Source organism: Brassica rapa, chromosome A07, assembly GCF_000309985.2.
Source record: "Brassica rapa cultivar Chiifu-401-42 chromosome A07, CAAS_Brap_v3.01, whole genome shotgun sequence".
Lineage (NCBI taxonomy): Eukaryota > Viridiplantae > Streptophyta > Magnoliopsida > Brassicales > Brassicaceae > Brassica > Brassica rapa.
The window spans coordinates 14293764-14315763 of record NC_024801.2 but is presented as its reverse complement, the minus strand read 5'-3'; the positions used below and the strand labels follow the sequence as shown (position 1 = coordinate 14315763).

General features: G+C 31.5%; 1 protein-coding gene across 1 annotated transcript; it reads right to left on the bottom strand.

Annotated features, from left to right (window-relative positions):
- Positions 1-1813: 1813 nt before the first annotated feature.
- On the bottom strand, positions 1814-13894 carry LOC117126689 (auxin-responsive protein SAUR50-like). Its single transcript, XM_033275512.1, has one exon. It carries the CDS (start codon positions 13023-13025, stop codon positions 12576-12578), a length of 450 nt encoding a protein of 149 aa, XP_033131403.1. The 5' UTR covers positions 13026-13894; the 3' UTR covers positions 1814-12575.
- Between the last annotated feature and the right edge of the window lie 8106 nt (positions 13895-22000).

Here is a 22000-nt window from a genome sequence, read left to right as displayed (position 1 = left end):
TATCTCATTCGAATATTATATGTCTATAACCGAATCCCCAACATGAGACAACTTTGTTTAAAAAGTAAATAATTTCATTTTTCTTATATTAAATAATAAATATATATTATTTACTGATAATAAAAATAAAGTTATTCATCTATCACAAATATCTATGCAAATATGTGAATCAAGTACAACAATCAAACAACATAATGATTTCCACAAAGAAAATTTAAAAAATATATTTACGTTAGATACTCTTATTTTATATTTTTTAAATAATGTAATACAATATTATACATTATTTTTTTAGAATTGAGAAATACATATATATCATTTAGACAAATTAAGCGATAATTAGACAAAATTGATTTTTTTGCCAGCCAAAAGTTTATTATTAATTAGCATCAGTTATTTCAAGATGTTTAAGAAATGATAGACAAAAAAATAGGATGGACATAAATGATATATGAACTATGAATAGTATTTTGTAAAGCTGACTTAGATAAAACATCTGCACATCTATTTTCAGTCCTTTTTGATTTCTAAATTGAATTTCTTCAGAGCAGTTATTCCACAAAGAGATCGTATGACATATTGTTTTGATATTCAGATTTGTTTCTTAACTGTTAAGAAGATTAATAACTGTAAAAATGTCTCTTTCGAATATGATATGTCTATAACCGAGTCCCCAACATGAGAAAAGTAAATAAATTTATTTTTCTTATATTATATAATAAATATATATTATTTACTGATAATTAAAATATAGTTATTCATCTATCACAAATAACTATGCAAATATGTGAATCAAGTACAAAAATCAAACAACATAATGATTTCCATAAAGAAAATTTTAAAAATATATTTATGTTATGTAGTCTTATTTTATATTCTTTAAATAATGTAATACAATATTATACATTATTTTTTTAGAATAGAGAAATACATATAATATCTTATCCGCGCGTAGCGCGGTTAAAAAATCTAGTAACTAATAAGAATTAATAAATTATGTTTGTCAATAGATTCAAAAAAATTTTGGAGGGAGAGATGATGGATGGAAGTAGCAACTAGCAAGCCCAGAGTGAGATGTCATAATAGGTTCACCATATCATTTCCATTTTCATTCTGTTCCGTCACCCTCTTCTTTTTCATTTCTTTTTTTTTGGTCTTGTTGTTTGTAAATAGAAAAGACGTATATTAGAACATTTCCAAAAAACACTCTATAACTTCAAATATGAAGTTTTCTGTTCTCCAAAAAGGAACTTCAAAACTTCAAATTTGAAGTTTTGAAAAGTGAAACTCTATATTTAAAGTTTCACTACTCAAAACTTCAAATTTGAAGTTTCATATTTTATTTGCATTTTGGTCCCTACAATCACACACCACTTTTATGATTCATAAATATTTTCTTGTTTATTGTTTTAATCTTTAAAAAAATATATCTCATAAATATTTTATTTTTTTTTACAGATTTTAAATTTTACACATAAAATTAAATAAAACTTTTAAATAAGGTTTAAAATATTTTAAAATAGATTTAGACAACCATAATGTACGAAACTTAACAAAAAAAATAAAAAGTTACATGAAGACATAACTATTACACAAATTTAAATATTACAACAACACTAATAGTCAGGTAAGTTTGATCCGGAAACTTCAAAATTTTCAAATATTGTCCAATTTTTTTTTTGTGTAACTTAAGATGGTTGTTGTTGTTGTTGTTTTTGATGTATTTTTCGTACAATTTTTTTTTGTTTATATCGAATATATTCACGAGTATTAATATCATCAAAAATAAATTAGTATTTTAGCAATATTGTACGTTTCTATTTTACTTTCTTGTTTCGATCTAATGTATTTACAAGTATCAATATCACCTGATTTCAACAATATTTAGCTCGTAATCTACAAAGTAAAAATGAAGAGAGCCATTTTTACTTCGATATGCACTAATAGATCAAATATGCATTACGAAAATTATTTTATAGAATAATATGGTATTTTGTTTGAAGTTCAATATTAATTAAGTTATTTTTATTTAAATTTTTATATTTTAATAGAATATTTTATTAATTAATATTGTTGTAATATGTTTATATATCTGCTAGTTGTTTACAATATAAGGACCATATTATAAAATACAAATAGTTTTAAAGTTGAGTTTGAAGTTTTGCTTTTAGAGAAGAACACTTTTAAACTTCAAATATAAAGTTTTGGAAACTTTAAAATAAAGTTTCTTTTGGGAGATGTTCTTAGTGTCTACATGGACTATTTCGTTTTCAATTAACGAATATAATTAAAAACTAAACTAAAGTGATTGAGATATTTATTGCGCCGGGTGGTTGCAATAATGGACATAAATAATTTTGTGTTTGGTCGGTAATTAGTAGAGTTTATTTCTGTGTGCAAAGATATGCTTGCTTAATCAAGGGGAATAAGGTCGATTAAACCCTCAAGTATCAAACATTGGCTAAAAAAACACCAAGCTCTTTTCTTTCCAAATAAACCATTGACAACGCCAAATAACCTTCCCGATGTCAACGTTAAGTGTCCCGTTAATAAATAAAAATTGTTAAGTTTATATTTTGTTTTCAAATCTTCTAACAACGTGAACTTTAGAATCTGTTTGGCTCTTTCCAGTGCCGGTCTAATATATTATCGTGCCCTAAGCCATTTCAAAAAAATATGTATTTATATCTCTATAATATTATTTGAGAAATCAGTTTCTTATGTATAGTTTTCATGTTAATTTTAGAGTAGTCAATTACAAAAGTATTCTTAATGAATTGAAAATATTATGTATAATACCATTATTATAATTTTTTTTATTTTATTTTCCTTTTTGTTTCATAATTTTTTGCTTTTAATTTCCTTTTTTTTATCATAATATTTTCTTAAACTACTAAAATATGAAAATTGTATATATATATATATATATATATATAATTTCGATATTTTATTTAATAACTAATAATGAATATATTTTTTAAAGAAGATAATTTTTAAAATATTTTACCTTAAATAATATAATAAATAATAAAATAAAATAAAACAACCAAAAATATTTTCTATATATATGTTTAGATCAAAAGATTAAAAGTGTAAACAAAATATTTTTAATAATATAAATCAACCATCTGCTTTATATATTGATAATTTAATATCTTCTTAATGTTACAACTAACTTTAAACTAAATAACTAATAAGAATTAATAAATTATGTTTGTCAATAGATTCAAAAATTATATTTTCTAAAATAATACAGTTTTAATTTATTTTTAATATTTTATCAAAAGGATACATAATAAATGAAAAAAATTACAAAGATATATTTACAAATCTAAAATAAAAAATGAAATTTTAATAACATTTAATATGATTTTAGCTATTTAAAATTCAAATAGTTGTAGTAAAAATTCGACTTAGTAAACCCCAAAAATAAATAAGTAAATCAATGAAATTTTTAAACCTAGATTGCATATATAACTAAAATAAATATATTATTTAAACACTATTTACATATGATATATATATATATATATATATTTTTTTTTTTTTTCAAATAAGATAAAATTTCTAAATAAAAGAAAATAACTAATAATTTTTATAATGATATATATATATATATATATTAATTAAAAAATTAAGTAATTATTAATTATTTTGTATATATTTATATCTTTGCATGAGCATAGAAAAATCACCTAGTTTATATATAATCCAAAATCATATAACATCAGTAATAGAAATAAATAAACTTCCATTAAACAATCAAGTTTCACAAAAGGTTTGTAAGGAAACAAAAATAATCGAATAGAAAATACTTATTAACGAAATATCGATCTTTTTGCTTCTTTTCCTTCAAATCACTACTTAAACTTATGTAGTCAAGTTTTTCAAAAATAACAGTCTCAACTAACTATCATTAAGATTGGTGAACACAAAAGAAGAGCAAACTCGTAACGACTCGTAATAATGTCAACACGTGATACTGCTCTCATCATAATTTTTTAGTTTTTATAAAAATTTAGAAATTAATAAATTAGTCACGTATCTCTCGTCAATACGAAGATTATGATCTAAGAATTGAAGCAATAGAAAATAAATTGGGAAAATGGCAGAAAATAAAGAGACAACACGAAAAACATTTAGTAGCTAACTTTTAATTAGGGTTTTAGTTGTCTAAAATAGAAATTAACAAATATATTTGTTAATACAAGTTTATAAATATTGCTAAAGGATCCGACAAATGTTTATTCTGATTAATTATTCCCACAAATATTGTTTTAGCTAAGAAAACCTTACAAATCTTAATTATTTGTAAAAAGCAAAAAAAAAAAAAAAACTAAAATATGTCCCATTAACAACAAAAACATATGCTCTTGTAAAATTTTCTGCCCTAAGCCATAGCTTCACCCGCTTATGCCATAGACCAGCCCTGGCGGCCAATCGGGCAACAAAGAAGAAGTAGGAAAGGAATTATAAGAGAGCGATGAATTTCACCTAAACTTACCTCCTTATTTATAGGTTAGAATTATAGCTCACCAATTGACTTAACGTATTTACTAAATGCTATACAATAGCCATTGTTATTTGGGCATTAAAAAGGCCTTACAAAAGTTGGTATATATAACAAGTAATAGAAACTCAAGAGAATGTAAATTATCCTTTCTTTTGTTGAAACTCGAGAGAATGTAGATTATCCTTTCTTTTGCTGCAAGAGATATTTTGTTATCTATTGTAGGCTTTCAAAGCAAGATATAAGGTAAAGTGGACTAGGCTTAAAATAGACAAACCCAAGGAAAAGCTTACAGAGAAAAAATAATATGTTAGTCTTAATAACCAAATAATTATTACCTGTAAGGTTTTTCATTCACACAACCATAATGTTACGGGAGGGCAGGTCCAGTTAAATCGAACTGAATAGAACTAATTTTCATGTGGTTTAAGGAAAAAGAAAAATCCATGTGGTTTGAGATATTTCTTGTTTGATCCATGTCTTTAAAACTACAATTCAAAAGATAAAAAACCACTAAAACTTGGTCACAGAAAAAAAAAACCTTTGAGAGAAAACCCTAGAGCTACCGCAAGAGAAAAAGAGTGTTCATTGGTCTTACCTTCTCCGGTATCCGGCGACCTTCGTCCGTGCTGTGAGAAGGTCCTTAGTCTAGTATAGTGTCGTTTGTAGGCTGAGAAGAGGCTTCCAAGAAACAGGGGAGTTGGAGATAAGGGACTCGATGTCGATCTCTTCCTGTCGATTGCTTAGGCTGATTGACTACATCCGAAGCTTTTTCTGCTGTGCAGTGCAGGTTATACCGGCTATGATGTGGGGTGGTACTTCTTCCATCGGTTCAGGTGAGGCAAAGCTAAAGTATTTCTATGGTGGTCTGTTGTGTCTCTCCTGGTTTCTTGACTCTTCCAGTGTGTATTGAAAACTCTCTGTTTCACATAGGTTTTAAGCTTTGTTCTGTCTTAGCCTAGATCTAAGTTCAAAACCTCTCGATATAAGTTCGGTTCTGTGTCAAGGTCGGCGCTTGTGGGTCGTTCTTGTGGAGCTTCAGTCTGAGGTTTCTTCATGGAGACAACTTGAGCGAGTGTAGCGAATTTAGATTTAGGGGTTTGGTGTTTTGTTTTGAGAGATTTGTGGAGTGTGTTTGGTCTGATGGTTTTGTTGGGAGTTATCATTTTCTGCTTTTTACGGTAGAGTTTCTCTGCCATGGAAGTTGGTTTTGCTCTGTCTCCTTTGAGGTTTCTAGCTCTTAATGGTGGTTATCCTTGGTATACCCTCGTTGTTAGTCCTCTGGTCTTGGTTTTGTTCTCTTCAGTCGGTGAAACTCCGGGGCTGAGATGTAATGTAGTTCCTTGATTTGAAACCAACAGGTTTTCCGGATTACTTGGTAAGGAATTGTGGAGCCATAGCTCAATTGCATGCAATCTTTGAGTAGTTAATTACCAACCGCGTCTTCTTTAGCTGCTCGGGTTGAAGATTGGTTCTATGTGGCTTCTTGTAGAGGAAGAAATTTTATGTGTGGTGGTTGAACGTGCTGCACTGGTGAAAACGTTATAGGAGATCATCTTCCAACTCAGATAATTAAGCTTGCATCGCTTTTTCTTTCATATATGCTTTCGGCCGTTTAGCTTTTCCATTTTTGAAATTCTTCGCTTATCTCCCTATGCTCCTTATCAACTTCTCTTCTTCTTTTAGTTTAGCGTATGTTTTAGTGGATGTATCAAACTTTGTCTCCGGATGGTGCATATCACCATGCTGGCTTATGGTTCCGGAAAGGTTCCAACACTTTTGTTGGCTTTGTGAACTACCTTGTTCAAGTTAATATTAATCCATCAAATGACAAAAAAAAAGGATAAAAAACACTATACACATCAACAGAAACCAAACCAGCTGAGAGCCATGCGACTACTAATAGCATATGTAAGCGACAAAAAAATGCCCTCATTTATAAAGAAAAAATGTCTTAAAATTAGTCACTTCTAAAATACCAACACACTAAATAATAGTTCTAAAACATATTTTGTCTAATTTTCTTCTCTATGAATTCACTGACTGGACTTTCAAAATCAATTTTTCTTAAAAGTTTTCTTTCGATAGATAAAATAGTTAAATCCCTAATATTTCTTGTAACATAGTTGAACGAAATAAAATTTTATCAGCTTTAGCTCTGAAATATATCCTCTCAAAAGATGTAACCGATGATATCTTTCTATCACTCCGTTGATGTCTTTGTTCGGTGACATCTTTTCAACGTATGAAATTGTGATTGTTATCCACAGTTTGGAAAAATAAATGAAAATTACTGAAGGTAGATAAATAAATAGTTGGAAATAAGAAAATATAAGGGATAGTTTTACCTTAATTAGAGTGGTCTGTAAGAGAAAGTGAGATGAAACTACTTTATTAATATGATTTGAACCTTCAAAACAGGTTCGTGAAAGGAAGACGTAAGTCGGCTAAATTGTTTTGTTACCTAGAATTTTTGTAAAATTAATCTTTTTAGATTTGTCACTAAACTATAACTTTAATTAGTGAACTAATGGATTAATCAATGTCTTTCTTTGCTGTGGTCCATATTTTGTGTATAAATATTTATAAAATTTATACTTAAGCCCATATAAACAAATATTATTACTTCAAATTAGTAATGGTTCAGTATATGTTATTAAGTGTTTTTGAAAAAGTGATGTCCTAAGAGCATCTCCAAAATATTTATAAATTAGATTTAAATATTTTAAATTAGATTTAGACATTAATAATATACAAAAAACTTAATAAAAAGAATTTAAAAAATTACATGAAGACATAACTATTACACAAATTTAAATATTACAACAACACTAATAGTCAGGTAAGTTTGATCCGGAACCTTTAAAATTTTCAAATATTTTCCAATTTTTTTTGTGTAACTGAAGATGGTTGTTGTTGTTGTAATTTTGATGTCCTTTTCGTACAATTATTTCTTGTTCATATCGAATATATTCACAAATATTAATATCATCGAAAAGAAATTAGTCTTTTAGCAATATTTTATGTTTCTCTTTTACTTTCTTGTTCTGATCTAATGTATTTACAAGTATCAATATCACCTAATTTCAACAACTTTTAGCTCGTAATCTACAAAGTAAAAAGTAGGAGAGCCATTTTTACTTCGAAATGCACTAATAGATTATATATGCATTACGAAAATCATTTTATTTAATAATATGATATTTTGTTTGAATTTTAATATTAATTAAGTCATTTTTATTTAATTTTTTATATTTTAATAGAATATTTTATTAATTAATATTGTTGTAATATATTTATATATGTGCTAGTTATTTACAAAAGTGTTATGAATTTAAATTAGTTATGACAAATATAAGGACTATATTATAAAATACAAATAGTTATGAACTTGAGTTTAAAACTTTGATTTTCGAGAAGAACATTTTTAAACTTCAAATATAGAGTTTAAGAAATTCTAAAATAGTATTTTTTTTTTTGTAGAGCTGCTCTGAGCCAATGTTTTTTTTTTTTGGTTAAGGGAAGCACGGCTGAACACTCAATTTTGATTATGTTTTTATTTCCATGTCATTTTCATGAATGACAGCTAAAGTAATAAGTCATTTCCAATATTGCTCACCCCTACTGGTCACATACAATTTAGGTCTAGATTCGTTCTTTAAAAACCTAAACAATGGGCTTTCAATCGACAAGACCTGCAAGAAATCCAAAAACTAATGTAATTGACAACCATTTCCTCAGTTGCCAACCAAAGTGACATATCTTACCTTCCTCAGTCTTTGGTTTTCCCTCAAAAAGTTTCTGACCTTTTAAATAAAAAGTTGGTAGAACTACAAAGACATGCACTCAGTGAAGCAAACCTATTTCTGTATTGTGACTTTTCAGGGTTTGGGGTGGTTTTCTTCACTTGTTCGTTTTCAATCCTTTTTGGTACATCAAACCTTTATATATATATGCTAATGATATACATGGGGTATAAGGTCTATAATGGTCATAGAGTTTGGTATGTGTAAATGTTATACTCGTTTGATAAACTTAGAAAAAGTGAGAGTTGTGTAAGAGTTACTCGAAATAATTCCCCTATGGAAATATAAGCCACATAAGATCAACCCAATATAAATATATATCTTGTGATTGTCTTATAGTTATTTAAATTCCCAAATGAAACTCCTCGGTCCCGCTTCTGATCAGCCTGTAACAAATCAATACGATTTTATATGTGTACCATTCTATAAGAACCTTCTTTATATAAGGTTGAAAAACAAACATACCTTTTATTTATTCTAGTACTCAGAAATTCTTACTGATGTTCTAATTAACATTTCTAGTTTCATCTCAGTCTCTCTGTCATATTTTGGCTTAACTCGATGAGAAATAATATATTGAATCCATAATCCATCGATCCAACTCTATTAAGTTCAGCTAGATGGAAGACGATTTGCGAATCATATAAAAATTATTACAACTAAACCAAGATACGCTTTGTAAAAGAATAAGACTCTAATCGCGTAAGATAAGAGACAAAAGGGCCGCTGGTTTCAGTTTTATCTACACCCTCATACGTACCCACCGGAATAAGCCTTAATCATAATTTCTAATGGTTTCTTTCACTTTCAAAATTTCAAATCAAACTCTAAAATGCATGAACATGAACTTCTCTGCATGTTGCTCTAGTTGGAATTTAAAAAGTTGCAAGTATCTTTTTTATAATATTCAGTATCACATTATATATATTAAATCATTAGAAGAAGAAAAACAAAAACAAGATAACTGTATGGAATGAACGCAAAGGAGCTTGAATGGGCACTCGCTCAAAAAGCATCTAATTTTTCCCTAAACACCCAATTCTTTAGTTTTTCCAAAAAATAAGTTATACTCATAGTGTATAAGTTATGTGATTGGATTGATAGGCTCCCAATTGGTTTCTCTTCGTTGTTCTTTCAAAGAATTTTCTCGTCCTTTCTGTCAACCAAAAAATACAATTAATTAAGTTTCTGTCTAATAATTTTCTCATGAAACTATTTACACGAATCCACTAATAACGTATCTCATAAAACTCTATAATTCTAAATTATTTTCACCCTTATATATTCATGTCACTCCAAGTGGCGGTACAATGTTTCCACATATACAGAGGGGCCTGTAGATATTTATGTATATATTGATAAATTTATAGTTCTGTAAAGTATTCTCTTTATCTTTTTTCGGGGGAGGTAATTTGAAAGTACAAAAAAATGTTAGAGCATATGCCAGATATCATATATTTGTGGGGTTTAGGATGGAGACAGGGTCATTTTCATATATACATATATAACATTATCATAACTTTTAGAAAGTATTATAACACATTTTCTCACTAAGTGCATTTCCTTTTCAAATCTTTACAATCTTAGGTGTAACTGAAAACAGGTAGCTGATATTTCCATATCTAATCTACCGATTCTTTGCCAAAAGAATGAAAAATCAAATACTCAGTTGAAACGTATATGAAATGACTTTGAATCCAAATGAGTTTTTTTCTTTTGTTACTGAAAAACGCACTGCATAAGTGAATATGAATAATTAAACAGACTTTAGACTTCTTAGAATTTATTTAAATGAAGTAGTAAAAATTGATCAAATCAAATTTTCTACAAAAAGAAAAAAAAATTGATCAAATCCCGTAAAATTATTACACTTTCCACTCACCAATTATCTGTTTGACCACCACATTTACTTCGTACTGACCTTAGTGATTTCCATATGCTTGTTCCACATCTATCAAATTACTCATGCCGCCGCAACTATTCGATTTATAGTTGTAACTATTTCTCATCAAGTAAATATAAGGTACTTCTTACCAAAAAAAAAAGTAAATATAAGGTACTGATCAGTTAAAGAAAAAAAAGAAAAAATATAAGGTACTGATGTCTATAAAAAACTACGCAAATATTTTTTTTTTTTTATCAACACGCAAATATTTCTTTACTTAAGAGAAGATGCTGCACTCTACAGTGGTAACAGTACTGAATAAAATGATAAATTAGATTTTTATTATCAAGTTAAACATAACTCTTCTCTTCACATAAACATAGACATAAGACCTGTTTTATAAATATACTATGGGAGAGACGAGGTAATAATTTAAGTTACCTTCTAGCTTCTAGCATTAGTTTAGGAGTTGTAATTTTTTTTCCAGATAATGTTAATTAGATTAACAATCTTTTTTTTTTTTTGTCAACATTCTCTTTCATTAGAGAGACCCAGATGGGCAGAGTACATGAGAATTACAAACGACCCATTTATATATAACAACAGACTCGAATAAAGTATAAGCCCAAATTATTAGGCCCATATTTAACCTAATAACTATGAGTCTTCTTCGATCTTGTTACTATTCCACGCAGCTTCCAAAGAGATAAGTCTAGACACGTGTCTTTTTCTTCTTTTGCATGAGACTTCAAGCGGTTGAAGCAGACACGCTCCCTAACGCGCCACCGCATGGAAAGAAAAGATCCAGGATGCAACTCCGCCGGCAAAAACACGATATGCTCAAGCTTCATTGCTGGGCACGCTTATGAATTCCCCCTGCCTTTACTCTTTCGCCTAAACCATCATCTTCAGGGAAACTTCCATCACCATCGGATATTAAAACTGAGAATTCTCAGTCATTTCAATAAACGATTTTTATCGGACCACCTTCAGTTAAAGAAGATGCCGATTCATCTAAATCGTCATTTGAAACAGCCAAGATCAATCCAACATCACTTCTTCCTTGCTATTAGGATACTTTGCTCTAGCCGATTTATCGGCCCTACTTTTGAGTGAGCAAAGATTGATTCCTTTAAAAGAGGAGTAAGTGCAAATCCGAGAAAGCTAAGAAGCCGCCACCTTAGACAAATGGAATCTGAGTATGAATTGCGAAAGAGGAGTATTGTATATACATACGCCTCCATTGAAGAACAACAAAGATAACCTTGAAGACTTGCTTCAACGGAGGTTGAGACACCACAAAATCGCCACCGCGAAAATACTACAACTTCGCCACCGCGAAAACTAGATCCGCTAAACCGGAATATTATACATAAGAAACAAAAAACAAAAGGGTTGGTGGTGACCGACGACGTTAACCGCCGCCGATCACCTAACTCGCAATCTTTATCGGGAAGTTTCTTAGAGAGAAGGTAGAGGAAATTTTCTAGAGAGAGACAATTAGATTAACAATCTAAAGTACACAGTTTCGGAGGTTCCTTAAGAAATCATTTTAACATTAATTAAATTCAAGTGAATGATTATGTGTACCATAGACTGTACTTTTTACTTCCTACCAAAAAAAAAAGACTGTACTTTTTACTGGGATGGAGAAAGTGAAGACAAAAGAAGAAGACGTTGAGCACAGTCAGGCGAAATAGGGCTAATAGTCTTTCCTTCACATGGCCTTGGTCGGATACACTATTTTTAATTCATAAAATATACTTATCGCTCGTTGAACTTTTTATATATTTGAAACTAAAAAACCGTGCAAAATTATGGTTATAAGAATTTTTAATGTATTATATTAATTGATGATAAATTGTATTTTTTTAAAAATTAAAATTCAAACCAAATTAAGTTTGTATGGTATGTTATCTCGTTGCGATTACTCCAAGAAGTATAGTGATTTTTTAAAGTAATTAGCACAAAATTCGATTGTAATAAAATTACGGAATGACATAGAAAGTTGACAAATACTCAAATCAGATAAACCAAATGTTTATTTGTCTTATTTACATTTACAGTCTTGAATATGAGTTCGAACCCGGGATGACATCGGTGGAACGACTCATCCCCACCTTTTAAACCGCCATCTCCTTCTCAATCCGTAACCTCGTCCATCTCGACTCAGTGAGTAACTCGGCCCATATAAATAAATATTTAGTAAACAAAAAAAAAACCCTGATCCCGATTAAAATTAGCACCACCCGAACCGGTGGTAACTCAGCGGAGTCATTGACGATTTTATTACAAAACTCGTCTGCTTCCTTTCACGTGGCGACCAACTCATTTCGAGTCAAACTGAATCAGAAATCGTACGAACCAACACTCTTCACCATACGACTTTCTCGACGACGGCGGCGTGAAGCAACGGCCTAGATTCGATCAACATGCTTTTGATTCCTCCGTGGCATTTCTGAAGATCGTCGGGACAAGTAAACCGGCTTGACCGGGAAGAATCAGACCGGGAAATGAACCGGATCGCTTCCTCGAAAACCGATTCTTCGCAGGGGATAACCAACGGTCCCTGGTTCGCGAAACCGAACTCTTCCTCGGCTTGGACAAGCAGATTACTCAGGATTGGGTGGTTCAGGTACGACGCGCGCACCACGAATCTCCTGCAACTGCTACCAACACATACCGCCACGTGTCCAGATGGAACATCGGACGGTACACAACGGCTGACTGAAGATAAACGTGCTTTGTTGCGCCATCGCCGGAGCATTTGCTTGAGACTGACAATGTGGCGGATCTTGCTGCATTTTACGAGACCTCCGGCCATTATTTTGGTTCTTTCTCCGGTTTAGTCCAAATCGAAGTATAATCTTTATTTCTTCACGAGAAAGCTAGAGAGAAAATGTCAGGTGGGCTCGTGGGAGGGTTTGAGCATTTGGGAGAGACGAAGTTTATATAGTGAAGGATATACAACTATGCCATTAAGTTTTTGATATAACTACGAAATTGTCCTCTCTGTCTTTTCGAATTAGTGATATGTATTTGGTTAATTCGTATGGTTCGTATTAAAAGTCTTTGTGTTTGATAATTGTGTTACTGAACTGATTATGGAAATAATTACTTTGGCAAATTTGATTAATACATGATAAGATTCGTGTTTTGATGTATCATCGATCACATTATTGACTAAACGTATATATTTTATAATTTTGAACAGTAAAACTGAAAAGACATTTTTTGCTGGCAAACAAACAAAAGGCATTGAATTTGTTGACGAAAAAACAAGACATTAAGATATAAATTATCATTCATAAAAATTGCCACGATAAAACCAAACCTTAACTTTCAGATATTAAGTAAGTTATGTGAGTTCTGTTTCAGATGAAAGTTTGAAACAAGTAAAACCAACACATGGGTGTAGTAGCCAACATGATTTATTAGAATTATTATTCATTTATGATAAGTCTACGCAATTGTTTAAGCTTCTCTCTCGCCACTAGCAGTTAAATGGTAACCGAAGATGCTTTTATTTTGTATACTGGCCAAACAACTTCATTTTATTTTCCAGAAAATATATGTTTTTTTATTAGACTTATTCTTACGTCCACCCCTAGGATGAACTTTTAGGTTCACCAACCAATAGGATTGTTTTATTTTATATTAGATATCTTTTAAAAAAGGAAATAAAATATTGTCAAATTATATTATGTTTTTAAAATTAAAAAGTAAAAAAAAAGGTAATAATTACAAAAAAAATATTTTACGACGTCAGCATAACATTAAACCCTAAACCCTAAATTCTAATCCCTAAACCCTTAATCCTAAACCCTTGGATAAACCCTAAACTCTAGGATAAATCCAAAACTCTAAATCAAAATCACTATACACTAAAACATTCAAGCGTTTAAGGTTTAGGATTTTAGTATTTTTTATTTAGAGTTTAGGATTTATCCAAGGGTTTAGGGTTTACCCAAGAGTTTAGGGTTTACCCAAGGGTTTAGGATTTATCCAAGGGTTTAGGGTTTATCCAAGGGTTTAGGGTTTATGATTTAGGGTTTAGGAATTAGGATTTAGGGTTTAGTATTTTGTTGAGAACATTAAAAATATATTTTTTTAATTCTTTTTTCTGTAATTATTATCTTTTTTTATTTTAAAAACATAATATAATTTGAGAATATTTTGTTTTTTTTTTTAAAAGATATCGAATTTGAAATAATAAAATCCTATTGGTTGGTGAACCTAGAGGTTCAGCCTAGGGAGTGAACCCAAGAATGACTCAATTCTTATTATACAGAAACTAAACTAATATCAACACGACGTCCCGAAACATTTATTTTTTGGATTTGTCCATGCCCCCATGTGCGGCGATACCCCATCTCAATAGTTTTTTTTATATGGCTTGTGGAAAAAAATATTCTCACAACAACAAGCAGCCAAAGAAAATATGCAAAAACTAATCATTATATCTTAATTTTTAATGTGAATAATAAAAAGTAACTCCATATGCAATTGTTAGTCTCGGTCTAATATGATGCGTCTATCTCTCCAAATTCGATCATCATCATTATATTCCCTACAAATATTATATATCCCTTGCACACTTCACTTATCGATTTACTTGAATATACATGTGAATTAACATTCTTAGCAAGAATATACATGTGAGTTCATATATTATAGTGAAATATATGCAACAAATTATAATGCTTAGGTATTTGCAAACATGATTGTAAAACATGTAGAAGTAAACCTAAACAACAAATAAAGGTGGGTCAATCAAGTGCATGATATGGAGGGTAGGGTGCATCCCCCTCATGCGGTACGTACACACCCCACTTGTTGGGTTTAAGAATCTTCCAATCTATTTTCAATTTTGCCTTCTTATCACCAAATCTTATTTGCCTCTGCATATTATTGCTTATAATAATAATTGCGTGACCATTCATCACTTACTTATTTTTTGAACAACAATAGATGGCATTAGGAAAGGTTCAGTACAAAGTAGCAGTCCCAATACAGTGCGCTCTTCGCTAGCAAATCAGCAACAATACTGAACTCTCTACGAATAAAGGAGAAATAAACAAGGGAGAAAGTAGAAGATAGAGATTCAATATCCATGAGAACTTCGTAGAGCTCTATCGGATAGATGTTAGAATCGATAGCTCGGATGATCTCCTGAGAATCTGATCGAAACCAGACGTTGGTAAAGGAATATTGGGTGGCTGCAGTCATTGCTTCTATAGGCGCCAATGCTTCCGCCAGTAGAGGATACCTCACATTAGGTGTAGCGATTACACCTTTAATGGAGTATTGTGGTTGTCCCGCATCTAGAACCCAGCCTAAACCTGCCTTTGAAGAGACTGGTGACCAAGAAGAACCAGGAGATGACATCAGTAAGTAGTCTGGTAAAAGTTAGTGAAACAGTACTCGACGTTTGGGAGAGAAACTGGGGAAAGGATTCAAGATTTGTGAAGTCCGGGAGGCCCTGAACTGGAGCGTGTGACCACACCTGCAACGCCAAAGGACATTGGCAAAACAGATGTACCACTGATTCAATATCCCTAGTGTGGACAAACAACAGAAGTACAGATTCCTCGCGATTGGAGATTAACTCCTAAAGGTAATGCACAGCCCTATGCAAATTTTCCACAAAAATAACTTTAGCTTAGGTAGTGTATCTTTTCCCCATATATGTCGTTGCCAATTGGAGTCTGCTCTCATAGGTAACGGTGCATTGATTGATCTTGGATTCCATTAATGCACAGTATCTAGACTTGACTTCGTAGGACCCAGATTTTGTCTTCTGAATTAAGAAGATAGCAGGGGCCAGTGCTGGAAGGGTGTCCTCCACTCTTTTCCGGTTCCATACATTGGTTCCTCTTATCAGGAGGTCTGATACCATTAAATCCTGATCCTTTTTCCTAATCAGTCCAAAAGGGATTAGCTAAGTCGAAGAAGAGATCCAAGAATCAGACTACAATTTGTCCTCACTTACTATATTGCAAAGATATACATATATGCAAAACATGCAGCTTAATACTATTTTGATTAAATAATTCGAGCAAATCGTACATAACTCATCAGGCTACTCAGCTTCAGATAGGCCATTCAATATTGAAAATATTGATTGTAAAAGTTATACAGAAGTCTATGAATTTTACCAAAAGGATGGCAAACTAATAGTAACAAATGGAGTTGGTACTTTTGCATCCCATATTCAATTTTTGGAATACAATTTTTTGTAAAATTGAAATATTTTTTGTAAGGAATACTGAAAAAGTATGAGATAAATATAATTTCACTGTTTAGATAAAAACAAATTTAGGTAGCTATACCATTCGATTTTTTCCAAATAATAACCATAGTAGTGTTTGTAGTTGGTCAAATTCGATCATTTATTTAAACCACTCATATATATTCATGCTTTAAAAAAATTCACGCTAAAAATTTACCTTGCATTTGTATTATATTGCCTAAATTGGATATTGGGTTCAACTTTAAGATTAAAAATGGAAAAAGCTATTCAAAACAAATCCTGATTTTTGTAGGCCATCCAAGAATCCTACAATTTGACTATGATCATGATATTAACATTTCCCATATAACAATAAAAGAAAATGTTAAAGAGTCAATTTAATCAGCTGATTCGAGTAAACAAAGTTTTTCTATCATTTCTTAGTCAGATAATTAGTTGGTCTTCAATGGTTTCGAGATTAGCTGCAGGCCATTCTCTCTAGCTGCTGCAGTAGCAGGCACGTATCGAAGGGAAAGAGGAGTCAGCGTAAAGTTACGCTATTTACGATCGATGTATATTTCATACTCAAATTTTCTCTACCACAACATAGTATTAAAATGTAAAACAATATACATATGAATGGGATGATATAATTCAACTACTTATGCATCAACAAAAAGGTAAGGTTGAGCACGTGAGCTATTCATTCTCATATATGTATTTCAGGCCTTCTTATACAAAATATGGAGAAAACGAAATGGGAGAAGATTTGGTGAAAAGCATAACTCAGTTTCTACTATGATTAACTTCATAGACTAGCAGGTAAGAAACCGCATTTCCAGCATGAATACACGACATGATTCAGTATATGGAAAGGCCATAGCAACATAGTTCTCGCTAAGATAAATTTCTTCTGTTTTTGATGTAACAATAGATTGATATGGCTCAAATTTTTTTAAATAGTTTCAGTAAAAAAAAAATTATTGAATTAATTTAACATTCTTTTTTTCAAAAAAAATACAAGCCAAATACTCTTTAACAAATAAGAGGATATGGTATATACTCTAGGAATCTCTCAAAAAAATGAAAATGTTAATATCTAATTATTTTCTTTAAAAAATCACTACATAAATAACATGTGAAAGATAAGTTTCTCACAAAGTTATGAGAGTTTCTCAAATAAAATTACTCTACTATTTTCACTGTTTTATTTATTCTAATTGTAAAACACTATATGAAAGACCTATTGCAGTAACAAAAAAAAAAGACCTATTGCTTATGCTCTAAACAGCACTAGAAGGAGATGTGTTAGGCTTCTGCTCAAATAATAGTCAACAGACAAGGGACACTCTAGCTTACTCAGAGGGTTTACGCACGAACAAAAAAGAGGGAAAGGAAACACTGCGCTTAGCTGTCTGTACCTACGGAACGTCTCCGTCACTCTGCTTTTTTTTTGTTATATTTTAAATAGAAATTTTCAATTTCCCTAAATGATTATGTATTATCGCTTTAAGTATTCTTCTAATTTGTTTTCATTATGAGTCGGTGATTAGCTATATCATAAGCAGAGGGGATGAACCTAATTAAAAGTTTTAGTCTTCCTCTTATCTCACAAGCTAGGAAATAACTAATCATAGCTTTCACGGACCATATGACATTGATTATTATCAATTAGGAATAACATTGAGCTCTGTAAACTCTGTTTCTCTCCTGCAAACTTATTTCTCCTTTTCTTCCTCTGTTTCTTCTTTGCGTAATGTTTTTTTTTTTTTTTGTAATCTTGTAATGATGTAATAATAAGTTGCTAAGCAACAATGATAAATGGTATGAAATCTAACATGATTACCAAACAGAAAACATTGAGTTCGGTATCTTACCCTGTAAAATATAAGAAAATAGATAAAATGTTTGTAAAATTATAACCTAACACAGAATTACGTAACCAGAAAAAAGACATTGAGTTGACAGTTTGCAGCTGTGTACGTACTTCATCAAACCTTAATTGTCTTCTTGCTGCATCTCCAATCCCACTCTATTTTTTTCTAAGAAAATAGAGTTTAGAATTAAAATATTTCAATAGTACTCTATTTTATACTCTATAATAGTATAAATCTATTTTTTACTCTATATATAGAATAATTTTTATATTTTTTGTTCATCAATTTATTTTTCACTCTAAAATAGAGTATCATTAGAGCAACATCCAACTTTATTATAGAATTACTCTATTTTAAAGAAAAAAATAGAGTAAACAATTGAAAATGATGTTAATAGTATATGATTATACTGTGAATAATGGAGAAATCCTTAATTATCAGTAATTAAGTGGTCGTATGTGTGGTTATAGGTGGCACATGCCATGTTTACGTTTAGTGAAAGGAATTGAGAGACATACTTATCACTAAGACATTGATCAGGATTATACCATGATTAACTCTAGTTTCTTAGCTGGAGTTCTTAGCTTCTGTTAAAAGACATTCTTAGTTTTTCTTAGATTCTAATTAAAGAAAATTAAAAATCGTCTTTTAAACAAGAGATATAAAAACTGTTTTTTAACTGAAAAATGTAAAAAAAATAGAAAAAATAAAAAATATCAAATTATTAGTTAAAAACTCCTACTAAAAAACCGGATTAATTATGTCCGCTTTGTATTTAGGCAATCACCTTTTCCGCGTTTTCTAGAGAGTTTCTAAGGCTTCGACAAGTAAATTGCTTGTTTAATGATAAGAAACTTATTTTTGTTATTTTATAACTTTTTGTAACACTAGATTTTATTACATCACGGGACGTAGAATGGAAAACAAAACAGGCCAAAAGTTAAAAAGGACAATTTATATTGTAAAAAGAATGAAATGAGGAGAGCAGTGCAGCCTTGCATCGCTATTATACAAACAACGATGTTCTTTTTTTTGTTAAAATTTGGGACAATGATATGTTCTTTTGTAGATAAATTATACGTATTATTATTTTTTTAGAGAAAAGCATTTTTAATATATACATTCATAACTAGAAAATTATTTCCATACTGCTATTAGTCATAATTTAAAGAATCAGTCATATAACATACGTAATTATTGTATTTAATCATCTGTTGTAGACTACCACACTACAAGAAAACGTAAGCTTAACGAGGAAATTTAACGAAGAAAAATAATCTTCGTAAATGTACGTTGATTTTGCGAGGAAAGTACGTGGAAAAAGAAAAGCATCGTTATTTTGTCGTAAGGTCACGACAAAACATATTCGTCGTAAAGACAATGTAAATTGACGTGGCTTTTACGAGGAAACACTATTTCCTCGTATATACGACGTAAATTTCGCGAATTCTTTACGACGAAATATTTTACGTTTACTTAACGAGGAAATTTTGAATCCACCAACTTGGCAGGTGGCTCACGTTTTTTTTTTGGCCATCCAATTAATTTTCGTCGTAATTTCATAGTAAAATTACAACTACCAGATTCGAAATTTCCTATAAATATGGATGTTTGAACATCATTTTAAACACACCAACAACAAAAAACGTGAAAGAAAAAAAATGGCTGGCTCTGGGACTATTTACGAGTTGCGGAATTGGATGTATATGCATAGAGATGCTAACGGGAGAGTGACGAAAGAATACCTTGCGGGGCTGGAGACATTTATGCACCAAGCAGATTCAACACCGCTCGCCCAAGAAAGTGGTAAGATGTTCTGTCATTGTCGGAAATGCAACAATTCAAAATTGGCAAACCGTGAAAATGTTTAGAAGCATTTAATAAATAGAGGTTTCACGCCAAATTACTATATCTAGTTTCAACATGGGGAAGGTTTTAATTATGATCAGAATGAAGCTAGTAGTAGTAATAGCAATTTTCAGGAAGAACCGGTTAATCATCATTTGAATAATGAACATAGTTACCATCAGGAATAGATGGTAGATTATGATAGGGTTCATGATATGGTAGTTGATGCATTCGTAGCTCATGATGAAGATGAAGAACCTAATATAGATGCAAAAAAGTTTTACGGAATGTTAAACGCGGCGAATCAACCACTTTACAGTGGTTGTAGAGAAGGTCTCTCTAAATTGTTGTTGGCTGCTAGAATGATGAATATTAAAACTGATCACAATCTACCTGAAAGTTGCATGAACAAATGGGCGGACTTGTTTAAAGAGTATTTACCGGAAGACAATGTGTCTGCTGATTCTTATTATGAGATTCAGAAATTGGTTTATAGTCTTGGGTTGCCTTCGGAGATGATAGATGTCTGCATCGACAACTTCATGATCGATTGGGGAGATGATGAGAAGCTAGAAGAATGTCGATTCTGCAAGAAGCCACGATTCAAGCCGCAAGGACGGGGACGTAATAGAGTACCGTACCAAAGGATGTGGTACCTACCAATTACAGACAGATTGAAAAGATTGTATCAATCAGAGCAGACTGCTGCAAAGATGAGATGGCATGCCGAGCATACTCAAACGGATGGTGAGATGACTCATCCATCAGATGCAAGAGCCTGAAAACATTTCAACAAAGTACATCCAGATTTTGCTAGCAATAGCCGGAATGTGTATCTCGGATTATGCACAGATGGATTTAATCTGTTCGAAATGTCAGGGAGACAATATTAATTGTGGCCAGTCTTTCTTACACCATACAACCTGCCACCGGAGATGTGCATGAAACGGGAGTTGATATTCTTGACCATATTGATACCTGGTCCGAACCATCCAAAAAGGTCCCAGGATGTTTTCCTACAACCACTGATAAAAGAGTTGAAGGATTTGTGGTCAACAGAGGTGAAGACGTACGACTGTTCAACGAAGACGAATTTTACGATGCGAGCTATGCTTTTGTGGACCATAAGTGACTTTCCTGCATATGGGATATTGTCTGGATGGACTACACATGGGAGATTAGCTTGTCCATATTGTAATGGAACGACATATGCGTTTCAACTGAAGAATGGTAGGAAGACAAGTTGGTTTGATTGTCATCGTCGATTTCTTCCCATTGGCCATCCTTACCGAAGAAACAAGAATTTGTTTAGGCACAAAAGGGTTGTGAGAGACACTCCTCCACCATATCTAACTGGAGAACAAATTAAAGCACAAATCGACTACTACGGAGCTAACGAAACAGTTCGTTGGGGTGGTAATTGGCATGTCCCTCGTAATATGCCTGATTCTTACGGTGTTCATCACAACTGGCACAAGAAGAGTATATTTTGGGAGTTGCCATATTGGAAGGATCTTCTTCTGCGCCACAACCTCGATGTGATGCATATAGAGAAGAATTTCTTTGAGAACATCATGAATACAATATTGAATGTCCCAGGGAAGACAAAAGACAACATAAAATCGAGGTTGGACTTGCCGGATATTTGCTCAAGAAGCGAGTTACATATTAAAAGCAATGGACAAGTTTCCGTTCCGATATTCAGACTGTCTTCAGAAAAAAAGTCGGTGTTGTTCAACTGGGTGGCATCAGAAGTGAAGTTCCCCGATGGGTATGTTTCAAATCTCTCTAGATGTGTTGAAAAGGGTCAAAAGTTCTCCGGGATGAAGAGTCATGATTGTC

Excerpts from the sequence above, each read along its gene's own strand:
- LOC117126689 (XM_033275512.1), bottom strand. The coding sequence starts at position 13,025 with ATGGCCGGAGGTCTCGTAAAATGCAGCAAGATCCGCCACATTGTCAGT.